This window comes from Carassius carassius, chromosome 49 (genome assembly GCF_963082965.1).
Source record: "Carassius carassius chromosome 49, fCarCar2.1, whole genome shotgun sequence".
NCBI classification, from domain to species: Eukaryota; Metazoa; Chordata; class Actinopteri; order Cypriniformes; family Cyprinidae; genus Carassius; species Carassius carassius.
Window position 1 is genome coordinate 9,900,944 of NC_081803.1, and position 20,619 is coordinate 9,921,562.

The window sequence follows — 20,619 nt, forward strand, 5'->3', positions numbered from 1 at the left end:
ACAGATTTATATATTTTTTTATTTTTCCACACAACAGGCCTGTCTATAATTGTGTGTGTGTATATATATATATATATATATATATATATATATATATATAGTTATTTCATTCATAAGTTATGATATGTCCTCAGTAGAGGACATCGGGACTCAATTTCTTAAAAATTAAAATAAAAAGACATGAATGAACAATGCATGTTATAGACACTATTATGATGTTTTCACTATAAAATAATAATGCATGACAAAAATCAGCAAAACTTACACATTTTATTGAATAAAATCCTCAACAGTAATGCCACATAGAACAATACATGAAGGTTTTTGAAAAAACAAACAAACAGTCTGTGCGACACTGAGATGCAAGTTAATATAAAAAACCTTTGCAAATAAGGCTGCATTGTCCATATGGTCCATTAGATTTTAAAGAAATAAATACATTACACAACACTATTTCTAACATTACCAACATTTCCACAGTATCTGTGGCTCCAGTCCTCCCATCAGCTATCATCAGCAACACTAACTTCACTGTAAACCACACAAAAGGCACATTTGTGAGTTAAGTTGTGCTTTCTATATGATATTTTACTTCAGAGGACCATTATATTTTGATCTTATGATCAGTGACACATAAATGATTCTTAACACACTCTGAAATATCACAGAATGCAAGTGAAAGAAAGACAGAAAAAGGGAACTATGGGTCATGAGGGGGTTTACGGTACATGTGTCAAAAGTGCTGTTGTTGCCCTGACATCTGCGCCTCAGTTTTCAGCCATCACCTTGCAGATCAGTCACTCACTGCAGATCATAAGCATTTCAGCCTCTTAAATGTATGCATCTCATGCACATGTAGTGTAAAAACATATATACAAACTGAAATGCATAAATTGTGGCTTTCATAAAGTGCCTGTGATCAAAAGTGATCAGATCTTTTTCATAAATACAACATTATTAAATAGAAAAATGTAAAAGGCCCTTTGAGGATCATTATGAAGGGAAAATGTGCTCTTTAGTGAATACAATTGCATTGCACCACAGTTATTAGCTACAGTGAAAACTGGGGCTATAATGGTTTACATTGAAATCCCTTGTAAAGTTTAGCTGAATGAGTAGGGTGTTTGGGTATCCTTGGGCAAGACAGACAAACTGTCATCTTTACATCATCTGTGCAGGCAAGGCTGGCTTCAGTCCTCCTCAAAAACGTCCAGTTGGCATAAACAATGTATATAAAAAATCATATACTAATATGCTGTATACTGAAATGCGCCTGGTTTAGATTATGGAGCAACAGTCAGGGTTGAAACTTTATCACATGTGTACATGCGTAATATAAAATATCTGTTTAAATTCAAATCAAATGTCAAAGAAGAGGGATGCCAAATTTCCCATGTTGCTTCCTGTCTCCCTCATTCCTCTTTTCGTCCACTGAGTTACTCAGTAAACCTCTGAGAAAGTGGTTTAATCGTCTCTGCATTTCTGTTTTTGTGTAGCTGTGATGATATTCTCATGCCTCTTTTTTTCCCTTTATCTGCTTTCTTTATACAAATGCCTCTTGTACGTCAGTGCCATTGATTCTGAGATAGATTTTAGCATTATTTTCCTTCTCCTTCCTCTTTTTGTGCAGGGTCGTCCTGAAGTACAGTAGATAGAGTGGTAACAGGAAGCCCATCATGCTGAGAACCAGCAGACCAACATTCACCTACACCAGAAAACAAAAACATACAGAGGTCAAAACATGCCTAATGGGCATTTCATCAATTTAGTATTACTAAAGCTCTCTGTTGTGTGTCATACCCAGAGTGGGTCTCCCTTCAGTGGTCCCATCATGGCCATGAACAAAGGCTGCTGCAGCAGAGCGAACAGAGCGCTAACCAATGACTGCATTCCTGTCAGACTGCCGAACTGAGATGATGGGTACCTGCAGACACACAAACAGATTATTTCTTATCTGCAGCTATTACAGACGAAAGTGATGATCACAAGCAGAATTGAATCATGTTTTACAGATAATGTCGATAAACTCACACAGCAGCATAAAGTCCACCGATGGCGGAGTGGATGAAGCCTCTGACGATGGTGTGAAGGACAAACGAGAGCATCTGGAGAGAGATGACATAAGGTGGCAAAATCAAAACATTATAATCGCTTACTTGTGGTAAAACTGGCAGGTGACATGCTAGTTCCATAATTAGGCCACTAGGGGGAGATGCTGTACTGTACAGCTATGCAGACACTTCAGGTACCAATAGCAAGAAATAAGTGGTACATACTACTATTTCTGCTATATGGTATACTTGCACACTACTCCATATGGAAGAAATAATAAGAGTAGTATGCTATTCCAAATTTAGCAATAGCCTTCCTCTGCACAATAAGTAGAATAGCATACTAACATACTACTCTTAATATTGCTGCAATGTGTACTGTTTACTGTGCACACTATACAAATAAATGCACAGAATATCCATGAATATTACATTAGCAAAAAATAAAAAAAAATAGTAGCATATTGTAGTATACAAGTATGTTATTATTCATGTATTATATTATTTATTAATGTTTTAAATTAACTCGTATATATTAATGTTTTAAATTAACCTCTATAGTTTTTTATTTTAGTTTTAGTAATTGTGTTATGTTCTTTCTTCTTTTTTATGTTTTTATTAATTTATTGTTATAATATTACATTTTAGTACTTAAACTTATTTTATTTAGTTGCTAGGCAACTATTCTAATTTTTGTTTACATTTTTTGCGTTTTTTTTTTTTTCTTCCAAAATTTGTTTTACTTTATTTCCGTTACTGAAAACTAATTTTAATATATAACATTTTAGTCATATTTAACAATAACAACACTGGTAAACAGATTTTTACAGTGTTATGTTTACAGCATACTGAAAAATTGATTAACAAAAAAAACTTATAAAGAATTTTTAAAAAACATATACACTATTTAAAAAAAAATAAACACACCATGCCTTGTGCAACATTAAATGTGTCAACCAGTAATATTGTCAAATGCTCATCATATTGTGAGAATAATTAAAGTACGCAGCACACACCTGAAGAGGGAGGTTGGGAACTAGGCAGGTGATGCCAAAGCAGACGAGGAGGATGTTGGTGAAGATGAAGGCCCGTGTGGCGTTGGTGACTTTCTGAATCTGTCTGTCTCTGCGTTTGGGCTGGGGCTCATCCCTAGAGACAAGGAGCACATAGACACACATTTTAAACAGCTGTCATAAATTTTTTTCTTAGAATTTTGAGCTTCAAACTTGATTATTTTAAGTCTAATCTACATCCATAGATCACTCAAAAGTGTGTCATAACTTACTTGTTGGGCTCTTTTTCATTGATTTCTCCATCATCACATTCTTTTAGCTTCCAGTCCATGATCTGACCGATGACTGGTGTCGTCATCAAGCACAAGAGTTGCATCATGCCAAAAATGGAGGTGTAGAGACTCACTGGGGGAGCAAAAGAGAGGCAGAATATAACACTGTGTCATAGATAATAGAGGTTAGTTAATAACTACTCTGGTTAATTGTTTTTGCCGCTCATGTATGCTTGTATATGCATTACTGCCCAGAACACAGGTGGACAGGGAGTGGGTTACGCTTGACGTCAGAACAGGAGAAGGTTAAAGATTAGAGTAACAAGCTTAAGGGGAAGACACACTCTACTGGTTTCTACTGTGCTACTGAGATTCTTACCCAATTCCATTCTCTCAACTGCAAAAATTGTATTACAAAAAAATTAAGAGCTGATAATGTCATTAGTGGCGGATTTTTTTTCCTGCATTTACATGTCTGAATTATCATAATTAAAGCATTTTTTTGTTGCTCTGGAAATATTTGTTGGTGTGTTCACACATTTTTGTTTTCACATTTCCATAATATTTTATGCTTCATTCTCAGATCAGGATTATCATGAAAGCACATTCAAACATGCATATTCACCCGTATTGAAATCTCCTCCGCTGAGGGACTCCAAGATATTGTTCATGGCTCCCATGTAGAAGATGAGACGCAGTTGAGTTACACACATGGTCACCAGACTCAACATGAAGAGAGGGCTGAAAATACTCTGCATGAATGACTGAGCTGCATGGAAGAAAAGGAAAATGGGTTAGTTTGAATTATTGGCCTGTCATATTTTCTGTCTTTTTTTCCTGTATCAGACCCGTTTAAAAATTGTGACTTACTTTCCTCCTTGGCCTCACGCTGCAGTTCCAGATCCATGGTGGACAGGCAGAGATTCTGACCCTCTTTGGCTAGCTCTTTCAGTTTTTGAGTGTGATCCACGCTAAGACGCTTGCCCACTGTCGTCACCTGCTTATAAAACTGCTTTCCTGTAATCTTATGGTCAAATCGCAGCCAACTGAACTTGATCTTGACACTGGATACAGAATGAACAAATACAGAACGAGTGTCAAATATCATAGATGTTCGATGTGTGTGAGAAGGGTATATGTGTGTTTCTTACGTGTAGTCCATGTCTTCGGGTCCAGGGAAAGGCTCCAATGGCCAGTTGAAGAAGCAGTTGATGAAGACGAGGCCTGCACAGCCCGCCCAGACCACCAGAATCATGATAAAGGTCACACCAAGGTCATAGATCACCTGAAAATGTAAACATTTATTATCTAAGAACATAATGTACCATTATAATTACTTGTTTTTTCAAATAGTTGCTATAACAAACCTTGACCCCAGGAAAGGTGACAGCCGAGGAAGCGTACGAGCCGATCATTAGTGCGATGAAGGTGGCACGCAGGTTGCCAAACATGCTGGGCAGCTGGAAGGAAACATGGGAACAGATTAATATTTCAGTTGGTTAAATTCCTAATTTAATAATTACTCTCATTTGTTTATTCATTTAACAATCTTAGCAAAAAATAAAAAAAAATTATAAAGCTTTTTTATTATTTTAATATCATCTATAGAATCCATAACAATCCTGGCAAGAGAGAAAACTTTTCAGATTTATTTGTAATTTTTTATATATTAATTTATCTGATTTGTAATTATCACTTAATAATTATATAATTTATATTAGAAAAATCATGTTTATTTTTTCTTTTTACGTAACATGTATTTTTAAGTTCTTTTTATTAATTATCATTTAAAATGTAATATTCTTATCCTATTCAGACTGTGGCTATTGATATGAAGACAACTGATATCCACAGTCTTTCTCTAAAAATGGCAACAGCCAAGGAGAGATGGCCAACAATTATGGACTGACGAAAGCAGAGCAAATCAACAGTGAAAGCAGTTTCAGTTTAGAGGCACTAACTACAGCCCCAGAGTGAGGTTGGGAGATTGAAAGAAAGAAAATTACTGCTTACAGTAAAAGTGTGTGATCAGCAGGTTTGTAATGGGCGAGTTGTGTTTTGTGAGAATTCCTGTCAGAACTGATGTGAAAGTATTCTCCAAAATCAATTGTAATGCAACTATTGCCAACTAATTCATACTTCAAGAGGGACATGCAACCATGTTGAATTCCATTATTAGTAATTAAGCCATCAATGTAATCATTTTGAAATAGGTATGGTTTTTAATTTTCTCAGTTCATGCCCATTAACGTGTGGCAAAAAGTTAATTTTGGGCTTTGGGTGTGAGTGTTCTTGTGAGTTCATGGTCAAATAGTTCCTGAGATCATGCTGAGTGCATGATAACCACAGGTTATTATTTCTTGGTTCAGGAGACTGGATAGTACATCATCAGGAGTTAATGCATGGTACCAGCTTAGCAACAAGAGCGAGTCAGCTGAAAAAACTCTGCAGTAAGACGCAGTTGTGTCTAATGATTAATCTGCTGTACCACGCTTGAGAGATGCTCAAATAAGAGAGACTGAGGAAAAAGAGACCCAGAGACGTCTAACTAGCATGGATATAGCAGGATCAAGGGCACCCAATGTAACAATAAGAATCAACCACTGAGAAAACCTCATTAGCTAATCTGAATATCAGATGGGACATATCCTCTACAATTTATATGGTGGATACAGTCTGTTAATTAGCAATGTAAACATTACAAGCAACTTAGGGCAAGCAAGTTTAAACAAAATAAACGCACACACACACACACACACACAAGTGTACATTCATAAATAAGTTAACACACTCACTGTAAGTGAAGTGAAGGTCATACACATTCCTCCAAAGCCATTAAAGGTCAGAGCGATGAAGATCAAAACAGACAGATCTAGAAGAAACAAGCAGATGTTAAATGATGGGATATTATCAGTATCTATTACAACATTGGTGTCTGTTTCCCTGAAAATATGGACACATAAATTGCATATATGATGTTCTTACCATTTGGGTTGCTGGCCCCATAAGCAATCATAAGGCACGAGAGGGCAAAGCAGGCACTGGAAATAAAGATACAACACTCAGAGGTCAGTTAATAGTGGGAAATTCAACATTTTTCTGGTCATTAGTCTGTATTGTGATCTGACCTTAGGATACACACTTATCACATTTTTCATTTCATGAATAATTTATCCATCATGTGTCTGGTATAGTAATGATATTGAAAAATTAAGCACATGCTATCTACCTTCCAAGCAGACGGAGTGTGCGTGGGCCGTATTTGTCCATGACGATTCCGAGAGGAAGTGTGATGGCGCTGAGGAGGAAGGAGCCCACGGTGAAGGCCAAATTGAGCATCTCATCCTGTTCTTTACAGATGAGCCATCCATTCATCCTCAGATTGTCCTCTGGATGGTTTAGGGGGAGCATATCCACCCCACCATCATGCTGGGTAGACTGGAACTCGTCATATTCAAATGCTTCATCATTTGACAGTGATGAAGGAACAGCTGGTAAGGAGAAGTTTGTCATCGAGTTGTTACCTTTGGGAAAGAAGAAAGAGGAGAGGTAAAAGGCTAAGCTAATGGGACCCATGTTAACCATTACCAGAACAGCAGCTACCATGTTCCAAAAACCAGCTTGAACACAAACTGATGTGGCCTATTATATCTAAACCGTATGAGTTGCACTACTCAACAGGTTACCATTTCTGCTAAATCATGTCAATAAAGAGAGAGAAAGTGAGAGAATTCAGATGTTGGTGTAAAAAACAGTCAAGTGTGCCCCTGCGATGAGCCCTATACTGTGACGTAAACATCAGTTACTTGTAATCCTGGTTCCTGATGTCCAATCATGCAAATTAAACATGTGAGGACTCCTTTTTTTCTTCTGTGGAAGATAAAAGAAGCTATTTTGCAGAACATTGGGGTCCAAGCAACACTGACTTTGGTTGTATGGGAACTGCGATATTCTTAAAAGTTTGTTTTCCGCAGAAGAAAGAAAGTTGTGAGCTACCCCCTTTAACTCTTAACTATAATGTCCACTTAGTGAAAATGCACAAAATACTTGAACTTCCAAATGACTAACCAATTTTCACCAGTGAACAGCATGGCTAGATCATTATAAACCAGCTTGGAATGAATTCTGGTTTAATTTGGTCTTCTCAGCTGTTCTCCAAGGTGTCTGAGATAAACCTTCACCCAGCATTAAAATGCTTGAAGTGAGGAATCACCATTATGTCGTCTCAATAAAACCTGAAATAAATGCTGGGAATGATAGAAAGGAGAAAGATGAATTTACTCTTCCTTTATCTTGTTCTGCTGCAGGAACGATGTTCATAATCATCCTTTTGGACTATTGTACAATTCCACATTATCTCACCACACACATACAGACAGGTATACACTGCTGATACCGAACCAGGTGGCACTACATTAATAGCTGTGTGCTCACTAGAGACATATAAACTACATTATCAGACATACTAATCTGGATGTTTTCCCATCCTATAACTGCTGATGGGTGATAAAAGTATGACGTTTCTTTGAAAAATGCAAAATGTGGTTAGAAAAATAACACTTTCCTTAAGAAGTGTGAGTAAATTAGATACCACACAGTGGTAATATTGGTGTGGAAACAGTGACTTTGCTATAATTATCCACTTAGCTGTGCCAGTGTCATCCTGATAATACTCTTGCCTTCCACAAGAGCCACAAAGGCTTCTTTTCTAAACCAAGCTGATGTGTGAATGGTGTTCCCATTGTAAACACTATAAAAGATGGATCAAAGAATGTGTACGTAGGCCACACTGATGTGCAAATGTGCAAAACATACCCTGAAGAGATGGTCTCAGCAAAAAAACAGGGCGGTAGTCTGTGCATTCAATCGAAGGGTTGACAGAGGAGCATACATGAACCTGCTGAACCTCAGTTTAGAGGTTTATTACTTAACATCACTGTAATAAACTGTCTTCACTGTAATATATTTTTATAGTGATATAAGTAATTAATATTCAGCAATTTTCTGATGGGTCGACTGCAACATGATGCCTTTCTGAATATGAATCACATGGAAATCATAATAGTAAAAATAATAGTTTTTTTATGGAAATTCTCAAAATGATCTTAAAATTTAGAAACGGCGAAATACTAAAATAAACTCCCAAACATTTGGGAGTTTAGGGATTAGGGCACAGATTAGGGCACGAGTAGGAGTGAAAAGGAGCAGTTGTTCTTTTTATTCACAGCTATTAGTTTGGTGGCCAGATCTGATAAAATGTAAGGAACAGATAGTGAATGAGACACATGCTTATACATACACATAAAGTATCCCTAACCTCATTTATGAGAAAGCTTGAACGTGATAAAAACTCTTTAATCGTGACAACTTCAAAGATTGCATTATGGGAAATCTCAGCTAACGTACTAAACTCTCGAAAACAGTCCTCACATTCTTCACATATCATTCAAATTGGTCAAAGACTAATGCTTCAAGACATTGTCCTTTAAAACTTATCTGTGGACTTTAAGCCTGCCCAATACTGTCTTGAACACATGATTTTTTGCTGAGGCAGTCTTATTGCATCACAATAAAGTCACTGACCGAAAGGACAGTCAAATCAGCTGAGTAATATCAAAAAACATGAACTATGACAGCGGCAAAAAGGAACGATAAGCACTTTTCCATGCAAAAATGCCATGCCAAGCAGACAGATGGACATGCAAGATGCCCACCACTCCACTAGAAGAAGTTGCATTCCTAGATCTACCCAAACGATAAGCCTCCTACAGTTTCCTTCACACACAACTCTTTCTCATCTTCTGCCCCTCCTCTACCCCCCTTTTTTTCTTGTCTGCCTGGGAATTTTAAAACAGCTTTTGTGGTTAAATAGGTCTCAATGTCCTCATCTTTTATTAAATCAAGCCCATAGTGCCTGAGAGAGAACAGGACAATGATAAAAGGGCATTACCAGCCACAACAAGACTGAAACATTCTCATGTGATGCTAATCAATACCAAAGACAGTTAAATCAATCAATCAATCAATCAATCAATTACAAGCTAATCAGCAGGTCAGAGGGTCTAACTGAGATGATAAACATCTTCATTTACATCTTGCAGGCGGTAGGCCTCTCAATTTAAAGATATACCTGATTAGGTCAGGATCCCTGTGGAAAACCTTTCAACATTCCTATGTTTTACTGTGACTACCAGCTGATTTAATGGAAGTCTGTGGTGTCTATGGTTGTGAGGCTCCTGTGGCAATTACTCCAAATAAAACCGTCAGTGATGGATTAAGGATCTTTCAAGTACTATCAGATACAGTCTTTGTTTCAAGATCAGATTGGAGTGAAGGAATAGATGAAATTTGCCAATATGCATAGTGACAAATAAAACCCACTCATGCATTAAATTAAATTCTTTCATAGGTAAGATCGCAAGCTTGACTTGCGGACCACGTAAGTTAACTGTTCCTCAATGGCTCTTCTAAATTGCTGCAAAGTTTTCTTGAGTTCTTGTTCTTGATGTTACATTGTATTTAAGTAGGATTCTTACCTTGGTCTGTGCAGAGGTATGAATAGAAACCCTCAGACTTCAGCATTATGAGTAAGGAGCCCCAACCCAGCAGAACGGCAGAGAAGAGCAGGTTTTCAATGATGGCTGTTATTGCCATCCACCAGCGGCGGGCAAATGCCGTGGCTAGAGTGGGTGCCATGGCTGCAAGGAGTAGGATAGCCGACAGATAAGAGGAAAAGGGTCGATAGTGTCTGGTGGAATCAACCCTCACAATCTGTGGAGAAAAAAAAGAAGAGAGAGAGTTGTGTGTTGTAATTATTTTAGTGTACCAAGTTAAACATTTCTGCATGGGATGAAATAGAAACATACTGTAGACAGAACTAAAATGAAGACATTCCTAAAAATTGAGTTCTTGAACTCTATATAAAGATGTGTGAATGAGCCTCTAAAGGCACTTCAAAGACTCACTTTCAGAGTCAGTTCTTTCAAATTCATTCAGACTGTTTTGCAATACAGTGTAAGAACAGTGACAGGGAGAGAGGTCCCAAAACTACAAAATACACATTACAACAGATCCCACACATTGATCCATGCAAAATATCAAAAAGAGAGCTGTTAAAGCTACATAACACATTATGACATTATCTTAGACTTATCTTTAATGTGCCTTGTATTTCAAACAAGGCACATTAGCATTTTTATAAAGTAAGCATTTTTATAAAGTTTAGCACTTTTTGTAATGGAATTTTAATGTAAAATGAACATTTAGTGTTTGAAAGAATAATATTAATTGTCTTAAAGTGTAACAAAACAAACTAACTGTATTACTACTATTGTGTGTACTTTTACCTAAAATACATAAGCATTTGTTTAAAGTGGGCTATAAATATCATAAAATAATATATAGCTATAAAGAATGAAATAAAACGCATACCTTTGAGAGGCAGGCAAATAAGTTCTGTAGCCCTTTAGTGCAGAGTGGTCTTCCCTTGCTGCCTTTGCTCTCTCTCTCTTCTCCTCTCTCTGTGCCTCCTGCAGTTACCGGCACTTGGGCAACTGACAGCTCGTTTCAGTGCAACTGACTAATTTATAGCGGTTTCGTGTGGGAAAGCATTGAATCGTTTCTATTGGCTGCATCAGGAGGCTAAGTACACCTATCAGCCAATCAGGTGCGAGACTGCCGCTGCATTGAAAAATCACGGGCCGTCAACAGGAGAGGAGCCAGATGTTTAGGGCTCGATTTTGGTCAGGAAATTGTTTTTAGATTTGTCGTCTCATTAAACGGAGGGTCCTTTATATCATCAATGCTAAAATCAATATTTCCGACTTTTATTGATTATAGAGTTATTTCCTAAACTGTATATTAGAACTAGCAGGGAGGTGAGTTATGAGGTGAATGAAGATGTAACAATCTCTAAGACATTGTAATAAGTTTACATAAAATCATTGTTTTATGAACTTGTTTTTCTTTAATTCTGAGGACACGGACGAGAGGAGGTGATATGCTGAATTGCAAAATGCAGATAAGACAGCAAAAACAAACTGTGTCATCGCCAGAAGTCAACAAAAACAGCTCGAAGTGTCTGAAACAGTGACGCTAAAGGATGTGTAACTGAACACACGATACTGCGCAACTCACGACACAAACCACATCTACTGAAGAATTATTCTGACCAACCATAACAAGCATTTTATCCTTGCTGAAAAAAAAAACAGATTGGGTAAAAAATGTATTCAGTTGCATTTTAATATGTTTTTATTAAAATGCTAAATGTGTGTGGTTCAGCCATTTGCAGGTTTAACTTAGTTTGTAGTAAAAAAAAAAACAAAAAAAACTTTTCCCCTCTGCTTTGTTTATCAGTAACTTCTTTATGTGTGGTTCTGTACTTTTTAAATCCACTCAAGGAATGTGTTGTTGTAATGCACACAAGATGTTTTCTAGATGTGAAAGTGTGTGTGTGTGTGTGTGTCATGCAAGTTTAATGATTTTTGTCATTTTTAATATACCATTTTAGAAGACTGAAAATAGCTTTATAACATAGTTATTGTGTACTAATGCACTGAGCTGATATGCTATATTCTTCAGGAAGCATAAACGTGTATTTTAAATAATGTAAAGAAGTACAATTAAATTACATTAAAGTTGCATGAAGCTGTTCCCTTTTAACACAACTAAATTTAAATTTAAAATTAATAATCAGTTTTAAGTTCATATTAAGCATATCTTAAAGAACACTTAACATATGTAAAGTTGCTCCAAAATAATACACTTATTATTCTCTTAGTATAGTAGTCCTATAATAAAAATAAAAGCATTGATATTACAACTGAAGTGTATTTTTTACCTGGCAATTATCAAGATGATTTTTGTCACTTAGCAATAATAACAGAGATTTTAACATTTTACATGCCAGAAATGGCTTTTATTGTTGGTGTCATAATCTTTTTCAGCAGTAAACACCCGGTCACTCAGGCTACAGCCTTACTTTCAATCTACTTATAGATCTTGACACAAACATGAAACATCACATTTTCGTCACAGCTGCACTCACAGTAGTCTGGTGTTTTCAATTAAATCATTGCACAACAAAGCCGTATTGATCAACCTAATCAGAAAGAACTAGTATTTGCCTATATCACTCCATATCAATATGACAGTCAGACTGACACACACACAAAGGTTTATCTAGTAAACGTTTATCAAACTGTATTTGAATGCGGTTTGCATTCTTTCCCAGTGAGCTGATGGTCTGTTTTAAGAATGTGATCAATACTTCAGCTTTATCACTGTAAAGAGTAAATGCCTGATCAGGGGGTTCAGGCTTGTTACCTTTGAAAAACAAAAGCATATGTTTGGAGGAACCACATTCACAGGTGTTGACTTGTATTCTAAGCAGTTTCATGCGGACTTTAAAGTCAAATGTTTACTGGCAAGGTTTACTTCTTTACATCTTAACTGGTCAATGGTTACTTAACCCTTTAACTGCCCCACCAAGACAAAGGCATTTGAAAAAAATTTTGTTTGCATTTCTTGTATGCTTATGTCGCTTGCTACCATACTCAATGTATTTTTTTTTCAACACATCCCATATTTTTTTTTATAACGGCCTCTACCAAATGGTTGATATGTCACTTAATGGTAAAAATACTGGAATTCATACACATACTATAAAAATCTGAAAATATGAACCTTAATACTAATTTATATAAAAAAAATCTAAATAAAATAGTTTTGTATATTGAATCTTCTTTATTTATTGAAGTATGCTATAAAATATTTCAGGTTTTCATGTTAGCACAGGAAATTATACGTTTTCTTGTTTTTTTTACAATAAACAAAAATAAATAACAGAAATAACTAAAAGTAACAAAACCAAAAGCATTACATTTTTTCAGCATTCAAAACAATAAAAAATAAAAATAGCAAAAAATTGTAATAAAATTGCATTTTAAGCTTTTATGATTCAAGAAACACGTTGTCAAGTGAGGTAGTGAAACAGGATTTTATTTATTTCCTTTTGTTGATAAATAAACATTTCTTTGTAAAAACAGGAATGCTGTGCAGTGTAGCTAAGTCTTGAGCCAGGGGTATTCTCTGGCTCCTTCAAGGAAACTGTTTTTAGAGTGTGTTTGCCTTTTCTTCTCTTCTAACATGGAAGCTTAGTCGAGGATGTGCTTGTTGAGGGAGCATCATCTTGATCCAGGTACTCAAAAGAACTGTCACCAGCTACCTCTTTTTGGACGGGGTGATAATCCAGATCCTTCTATGTCAGTGGTTCTCAAACCTCTCCATGAATTACCCCAGCACTAAACGTTTTGTTTGTCTCCCTATATCTGACACACACACTCTTCAGGTCTTGCAGTCTCCACTAATGAGATGATGAGTTTAATTAGGTGTGATAGATGAGGGAGACAAAAAATGTGCAGGACTGGGTGTACTCCAGGACAGATTTCAGAACTTTATTGGGTCATCATCATCACTGAGATCAGCATCAGAGTCCTTGGCGGTTTTCTGGTACACGGGCCTGAAGATCTTGTACCATAGAAACTGTTGAAATCCATCTAGTAATTGTAAAAAAAAAAAAACAACAACAAACAAATAAATAACAATCTCTTACATTTTAGTAATGTTAGTACATCAGCATTTGTCATTTAATTAGTAATTGCCTCTGATAATTAGGATTTGCACACATTAATTAAATGAATTCATTATATTTACTTCAAAAAATATCCAAAAGTGGACAAAAAACACACATTTAAAGGCAGGGTAGGTAAAAAATGTTTAAAAAACTTTTTTTCCAAATTTGTTTAAACTTTATTTATATATCAATACATAATTAAAATGTAAGTACTCTGAAAAAGAAAGTATAAAAATCGAGTGACTGTAGACCTCTCACGACTGTTTTAAAGACAGCTCATTATTTCCATTCACTCCACCCCCTCCCTTCTGGGCTCCTTCCAAAGCCTCTACTACGGCTCGCTAAGTAATGTTATGTTAGCTATATTTCGCAGCTACGTGTGCTAATGACACATGCTTCATGAAAAAATAAACAAAAAAATATGTATGATCAAAATACAAAAAGAAAGATTTACCTGTCCAGCAGAAATAAAGCCATCAAGGAGTCACTTTTCAGCCCCTTGAGTTCCCTCAGTTCTCGCCATCGCTGGAAAGCCACGCCGATATTAACTCGCGTTTTATTTCTTTGTTTATCCAAAGACTTTTTGTTCATTGCCTTTTCTTGTACTGTTACTGTCTTCCTTTTTTTGCCTGGTTTGCCTTCACTAACTGCATAGGCCGGTACTGTGAATTTTGCTTGCTGTTTCTCTGCCATTGTTTTGGTATTCCTAGGATCCGTGCCTGTTGAATTCCTCAAATCAAACGTGCGCGCGCAAGTGGGCAGGTCATGTGTGGCAAAAGGGTGGTTGCCATGGTTGCGAGAGAGTGACAGTCACCTAAGCCAATCCTATGTTTCGTCCCGAATGGAAATAATGAGCTGTGTTTAATACAGATTAAACGGTCTAGAGTCACTCGATTTTTATACTCTTTTTATCAGAGTACTTACATTTTAATTATGCATTGATATATATAGAAAGTTTAAACAAATTTGGAAGAAAGTTGTTTATAAATTTTTTACCTACCCTGCCTTTAAGAAATTATCTGAAGTGTGCCATTCATGTACTTTTTTCTTACATGTACATCTGATGTGTAAAACAAATAGTGAATTCCACTCGATCCATCAAATATCAAACAATGCTTCTTAGTGGTCATAACTTGACTTTTTTTGTGTGAGTATTACTGCAAAATGCATGTTGTATTTACTTGTGACCTGTGATCTCTCACTTTAACGAAGAGACAGAGGCGTTCGGATCCATGTGCAGAACTTTATTAAGAGAATGTTCAGAGAGGCACAAATCAGGAACGGCATCAGGTATGTCAGGGATAACTAGAATCATAATTGGTAACAAGCAGAGGTCAGGGCAGGCAGCAGAGAATCGGAGTCGGTTTAAACAATCCAAGATCAGACACGGGAAGAACAAACACAGGGAAAACGCTCGGAAATGCTAGACGGGGCTAAACAAGACTTTGCCTAGTGTCTGTGTGTGAGTGCTGCTTATATGTGTGTAAATGAGGTGCAGGTGTGGCAAGGAGATTAGCTGATGAATGAGGTGCAGGTGTGGCAAGGTGATAGTGATGCAGTGACTCATGGGAGATGTAGTTTGGGTGTGGTGCAACAGTATGAGAGGTGCTAGTGTCCAAGTGATGATATGGTGACATCTGGTGGTTGATGGGTTTTGAGTGAGTGCTGAGTGATCAGCTAATGATCGTGACACTCACCATACAACTTATTGCTTTTCTGAAAATCAGCATCTCTCAGAAAAGGTTCTGAGCTATTGTAATACGATTGAATGTTTTCCTCCAGGCACCAGGATTTATTCTCATCAAACACCATGAAAAGGAGGGCAAATTCTCTATCTACCTCTGTTCTCTGTCTGTTTTGGTTCAGTACACCCCTCATGCAAAATATTAATGGCCCAATCAGACCACTGGCTGTGTCCTAGAAAGTATAATAATATTATTATTATGTTACATTCAGCAAGGAATTGTAAGTCTATTTGCATTACTAAGAGCTTTACCTTAGCAAAGTCCTTAGCTGAGTGGTAGGCAAATGCAATGCAGTTTGGGTCAGATATGCCTGGGCTGGATTTCTCTGTAATGATCCACTTGAACTTAGTCATATTTCCTGCAGTAATGAGTTTCATTTACATTCAAAATGTTCATATCATGCGTCACTTGTGTAATGGGTAAATGGATAAACTAATGTCCCTTTTAGGTAAGTCAGATAATGCTCAAGACACACAGCTTAATGAAACCCTGAAGGTGTTTTTGTGTACATTTCACAGCTGATATAAGGAGGCATATGGTAGGTGTTTCAAATTTCTCTACCTGACTTGACAGCCTCAGGTTAAGAAGAAGTCCTGACTCCATGTGCCTGTATTGAGTAAAGATGACTAGCTTTTTTCATGAATGTGATCAGAAAGACCTGACCTACTTCAGCTCAGATAATAAGTATTATAAAACGTATACAGATTATCATTCATTAATTTAAATGAGAAAAACCTGATGCTCAGAATATTAAGTGAAACAAAGTTTTTTGTAGTTATGTTTATAATAAGTCACCTAAAATCTCCAGGTGTTCCTCTAGAGGCTGTCTCAGTTTCTTTGTCCTGAAGGAGGCATCAGTGTATTTTCAATAAACGATACCTGGAGGCCAGTCTGTTCTTTCCCCTCCCCACAAACAAACTGCCAGGAATGAGACAAGAATCTGGTTACAAATCTCATTCAAACACTGCAAGCTGTTGTTTATAAACTAACCCTTTGCCCTGTGGTCGTGTTAAAGTTCTGCAGTTTCCAGGTGCGATCAGGTGAGTAGTCCCACTCTACCTCTTCAGCACAGATCATGAAATACTCTATCTGAGACGCTAACACTGAGAGGTCCTCATCTTCTGACCCCCACCACTAGACAGACACACAGACAGATACATAGACAGACACAGATAGATAGATAGATAGATAGATAGATAGATAGATAGATAGATAGATAGATAGATAGATAGACAGACAGAAAGACAGACAGATACATGTGAATACATTTGGTCTTTGCATAAAAACATCAAATTTTTCCATTGGTCTCCATAACTTTAGCGATTATTTAACATACCTCTTATTCGTGTTGCTTATGTTCTGATGGCTCATATTGTACAGCCTCCTCTACTGGACACATCAGGAACAACAGGGGGTGAAACTGTCTTATGGGCCCTAGATCTGTGTGCTCCAGGTCTGCAGACTCCCCGTATAGGAGTCCATAACACCGGCTCAGATTTAAGTATTTTTGAATGTCATTTCATGTGTGTCTTAGTCCACATTTTGGCAGTAGTGCTCATTTGTTCTGCCTTCTTCTTCTGAGTGGGTAAAGCAAGGAGTAAATTCAAGCTCAAACCAGTGCACAACATTTTGCTACGGTTTCCAGTTATATTAAAGAGACAGCTAGCACAATAAAATTAACATCAAAACAAGGCAAATAACTGCAATAATAAGAGCACAAGTACAGATCTGGAACATCTTTAAGTCTGTCTAAATATCATTTAGTAATAGCAATGTCTTCTGGTCCATATCCTTTCCTTAGGAAGGTGTGCTAGACACTGATTAGTGTAACATAATCATACTATACATATTTACATATTTTGCTATTGTATTGTGGAGTGGCACTTTCATATACTTTTCTACTCCTCTGATTATATAATGATAAATATTACAATATCATAGCACAACATCAGTGATCAGCAATAATGATAAGCCTAATACTCACAAAAATAAATAAAAAATAATAATAATAAGGTCATATAGATCATAACACAGTCTCGGAGGTAAGAAGTGGACTATTCTTCACCTGAAACGTTTGTCTTATCATCCTAAACTGCGAGGCAAATGTTGGATCACAATAACAGTTTCCACAAATCCTTTCACTCGATTGGGATGTTCTCTTTTATTCTGGAGGGCAAGGGCAGTGACTTTAGCATTGAGTGTATTTTGCAGTATTAAACATGTATTTATACAGATTTCATCAGGTTCCGAAAATTCTTCTAAAAGGACACAAAGAATGGCCTTCTCAGCTGCCATAGTTGCAACTCATGCGTCATCAGAACAGAGTGTTCAACGCACCATTTTTTCTATTTAAAAAACATTTTGGAGAGGCTGCTGATCATCTGCTTACGATAGCTCGATTGGGATTGGTCTTTAAAGGGGTCATCGGATGCCCATTTTCCACAAGTTTAAATGATTCATTAGGGTCTTAGTGAAAAGTCTATAACCTTTGGTTAAAATTTCTCAATGGTAGTGTAAAAAACACCCATTTTATCCTGCCAAAATCCCTGTTGCTTTAAATGCTAATGAGCTCTTCTGACCCTGCCCCTCTCTTCTTGGGGGTGACCATAGACAGTAAAAGAAATGGACACAGCGACCCCATTGGATTCAACGGAGAAAAATGAAGTCAATTAGAAGCACGCACTTCCTGGGGGGTCGGGCATACTGCGCAGACTCAAACTGAGCTTGATGACGTAGATGTCATGTGAGCAACCTGTAAGTCTTCTAATCGCTGTGCAAATTTTGGTAAGTATTCTGATTAATTATCTCCCTTGACTTTATGCCTCCACGTCCCCTCGATTGCCTCATAGACAGTAAAAGATCTATTAAAAGATGCCTGCGAGCTTCTCCTCCTGTCCATACGGTAATTTCTCTACTGTGCGACAGAGAGTCGCTGGTTATGACGCAATCGTTAGCCTATTTTTACAAAAACTGCATCTAGGGGACCATAACGTAAGATACAACGTAATGGAGCCTTTTATACATTTTCGTGTTTCTTTAGAAATAATTAATGGACAAATGGAGTCTTTAAACGCCTCAGATGTAAAGTTATTCGCTGTCAAAGTGATGCAAAATGAATGGGAATCAATGGCATGCTAACAGCAGGTGGGGGTCCGCTAGCCAATGGCGGCACCCAGGGGTGCTTCAAAAAATGAATATGAAACCCTGCCCCCCTGGGGGTGACGAGCAGACTGTAAACTTCAGCCCCGAAACTAACTAACTAGCACATTATTAGGAAAGGTGATTTTCAAAGATTCATAAAAAAAATAATAATAATATTAAATAAATAAATAAAAAACATCACACTCCCTTCTTCTGTAGATGAAGCTGGATCAAGAATGATTAGTGTGAATTTAAAAGCATTTAGGCCGATCAGGGATCGGCGCAACCCCTTCAAAAAATAAAAGAACATTAATCCACTGCGTCTTCAGCAATTTAGATGTAGGGAATAAATGACTGAAAAAAAAACTGCTTTATTCATTATTACAACTAACAACAAAACACCTCAATCGCTTAAGACACATTCATGTCTTACCCTGCACCAGAGTAGACACAATGACGGACAGCACACAGCTCACTCAGGCCGGGTCTAAGGTAAGACAGCCTTGTCAATCAACCATTGTGGGAGGGGCCTGTACAGAACTACACTCTTGACAGGAATCTCAGAACAACCTGATTTGAGAAAGGATTTTTATCATTAAAGAGTGGATGTGTACACACACTTCCAACACACAATTATGTTCAACAACAACAAAAGTGAATTTTGCATCCAATGACCCCTTTAAGGCAAGGAAGGGTGTATAAATACTTACTGATGTTCAGTGAAGAGAAGGCTGGCTTTTTGCTGATGTACATTGCTGCTTCTTAATTGTAAATAATTGAAAAGATTAGTTTATTTATAAGAAATGTATTTTATTTATTTTGGCTGTTAATGCTCGTATAAATAGTGTTACAATGATTTAGACAGCTTGCTTTGCTGAACCTCAGTTGTAAGGCCATTGATCTTAATCTGACTTTTTTCTTATAAATATTGTTTATTGACCAACTTAAAAAAAAGACTAGGAAGTGGGTGCCATTTTTTATATTTGGGGAATTTTCTCGGGTTTAAAGTAGAGAGTCAGGGAATATTTAGTTTAAAAGAAAAAATGGTGTTTGACCAATCACACTTCTTTTTAAATCATAACAGTATTATAAATTTTCAGTCTGCTTTTAAATCTACTCATAGTACTGAAACGGCCCTACTCAGAATGTTAAAAGATATCCTTTTAGCTACCGACTGGTGATTCTCTGGTCCTGGTTCTTTTAGATTTATCAGCAGCATTAAATACTGTGGACTACTCTGTTTTGATATCTAGATTAGAGTTAGATGTGGGCCTAAAAGGGACGGTCCTTTAATGGTTTCAGTAACTTGTATCTGCAAGAATTATTTATCTTCCTCTGTTGCTCTTCTCACCTGTGGCCTCCCTCAAGGCTCGATATTGGCACCTTTCCTTTTTCCTTGTACATGCCTCCTCTGGGCTCCATTCTAAGAAAAAACATGGGGTGACTTTTCAGTTCTATGCTGAGGATACCCAGATTTATTTACCTATTAAGAGAAATTATCCTTCAGCACATAGTAATTTACTAAGGTGCTTAGAAGAGGTCAAATTCTGCTGTTAGCTCAAAATGTTTTAACGTTAAAATAAGATAAAACAGAAGTGATTGTTTTCAGATCATTTCATTCTCAGGCTACCAGCCTAGATCTAGGCAGCTTCCCTTATGAAAAAGTAGCATACTTCAAGTTTATTTTACCCAGTATACTTAAGTAAAGTTCAAGTATATTTTAAGTGTAAGTGTAAGTGTACTGTTTCAATACTCCTTGGG

General features: G+C 36.9%; 1 protein-coding gene and 1 long non-coding RNA gene across 2 annotated transcripts in view; one reads left to right on the top strand and one right to left on the bottom strand.

Annotated features, from left to right (window-relative positions):
- Nucleotides 1-242: 242 nt before the first annotated feature.
- LOC132132042 (large neutral amino acids transporter small subunit 4-like) overlaps nucleotides 243-20,619 on the bottom strand; it is a 61,168-nt gene continuing 40,791 nt past the window's right edge. The window contains exons 2-14 of the mRNA XM_059544213.1: nucleotides 9,873-10,107; nucleotides 6,566-6,860; nucleotides 6,322-6,377; nucleotides 6,132-6,208; nucleotides 4,704-4,796; nucleotides 4,488-4,621; nucleotides 4,207-4,400; nucleotides 3,962-4,105; nucleotides 3,337-3,469; nucleotides 3,068-3,200; nucleotides 2,032-2,105; nucleotides 1,801-1,924; nucleotides 243-1,705 (exon numbers count right to left, since the gene is read on the bottom strand). Of these exons, the coding sequence (XP_059400196.1) occupies nucleotides 1,544-1,705; nucleotides 1,801-1,924; nucleotides 2,032-2,105; nucleotides 3,068-3,200; nucleotides 3,337-3,469; nucleotides 3,962-4,105; nucleotides 4,207-4,400; nucleotides 4,488-4,621; nucleotides 4,704-4,796; nucleotides 6,132-6,208; nucleotides 6,322-6,377; nucleotides 6,566-6,860; nucleotides 9,873-10,032 (1,779 nt within the window). The 5' untranslated portion in view covers nucleotides 10,033-10,107 and the 3' untranslated portion in view covers nucleotides 243-1,543. The remainder of the gene's footprint in view (nucleotides 1,706-1,800; nucleotides 1,925-2,031; nucleotides 2,106-3,067; nucleotides 3,201-3,336; nucleotides 3,470-3,961; nucleotides 4,106-4,206; nucleotides 4,401-4,487; nucleotides 4,622-4,703; nucleotides 4,797-6,131; nucleotides 6,209-6,321; nucleotides 6,378-6,565; nucleotides 6,861-9,872; nucleotides 10,108-20,619) is intronic.
- Nucleotides 3,194-4,098, top strand: LOC132132043 (uncharacterized). The gene is made up of 2 exons (XR_009428990.1): nucleotides 3,194-3,521; nucleotides 3,925-4,098. It is a non-coding gene; the product is annotated as an uncharacterized LOC132132043 (long non-coding RNA).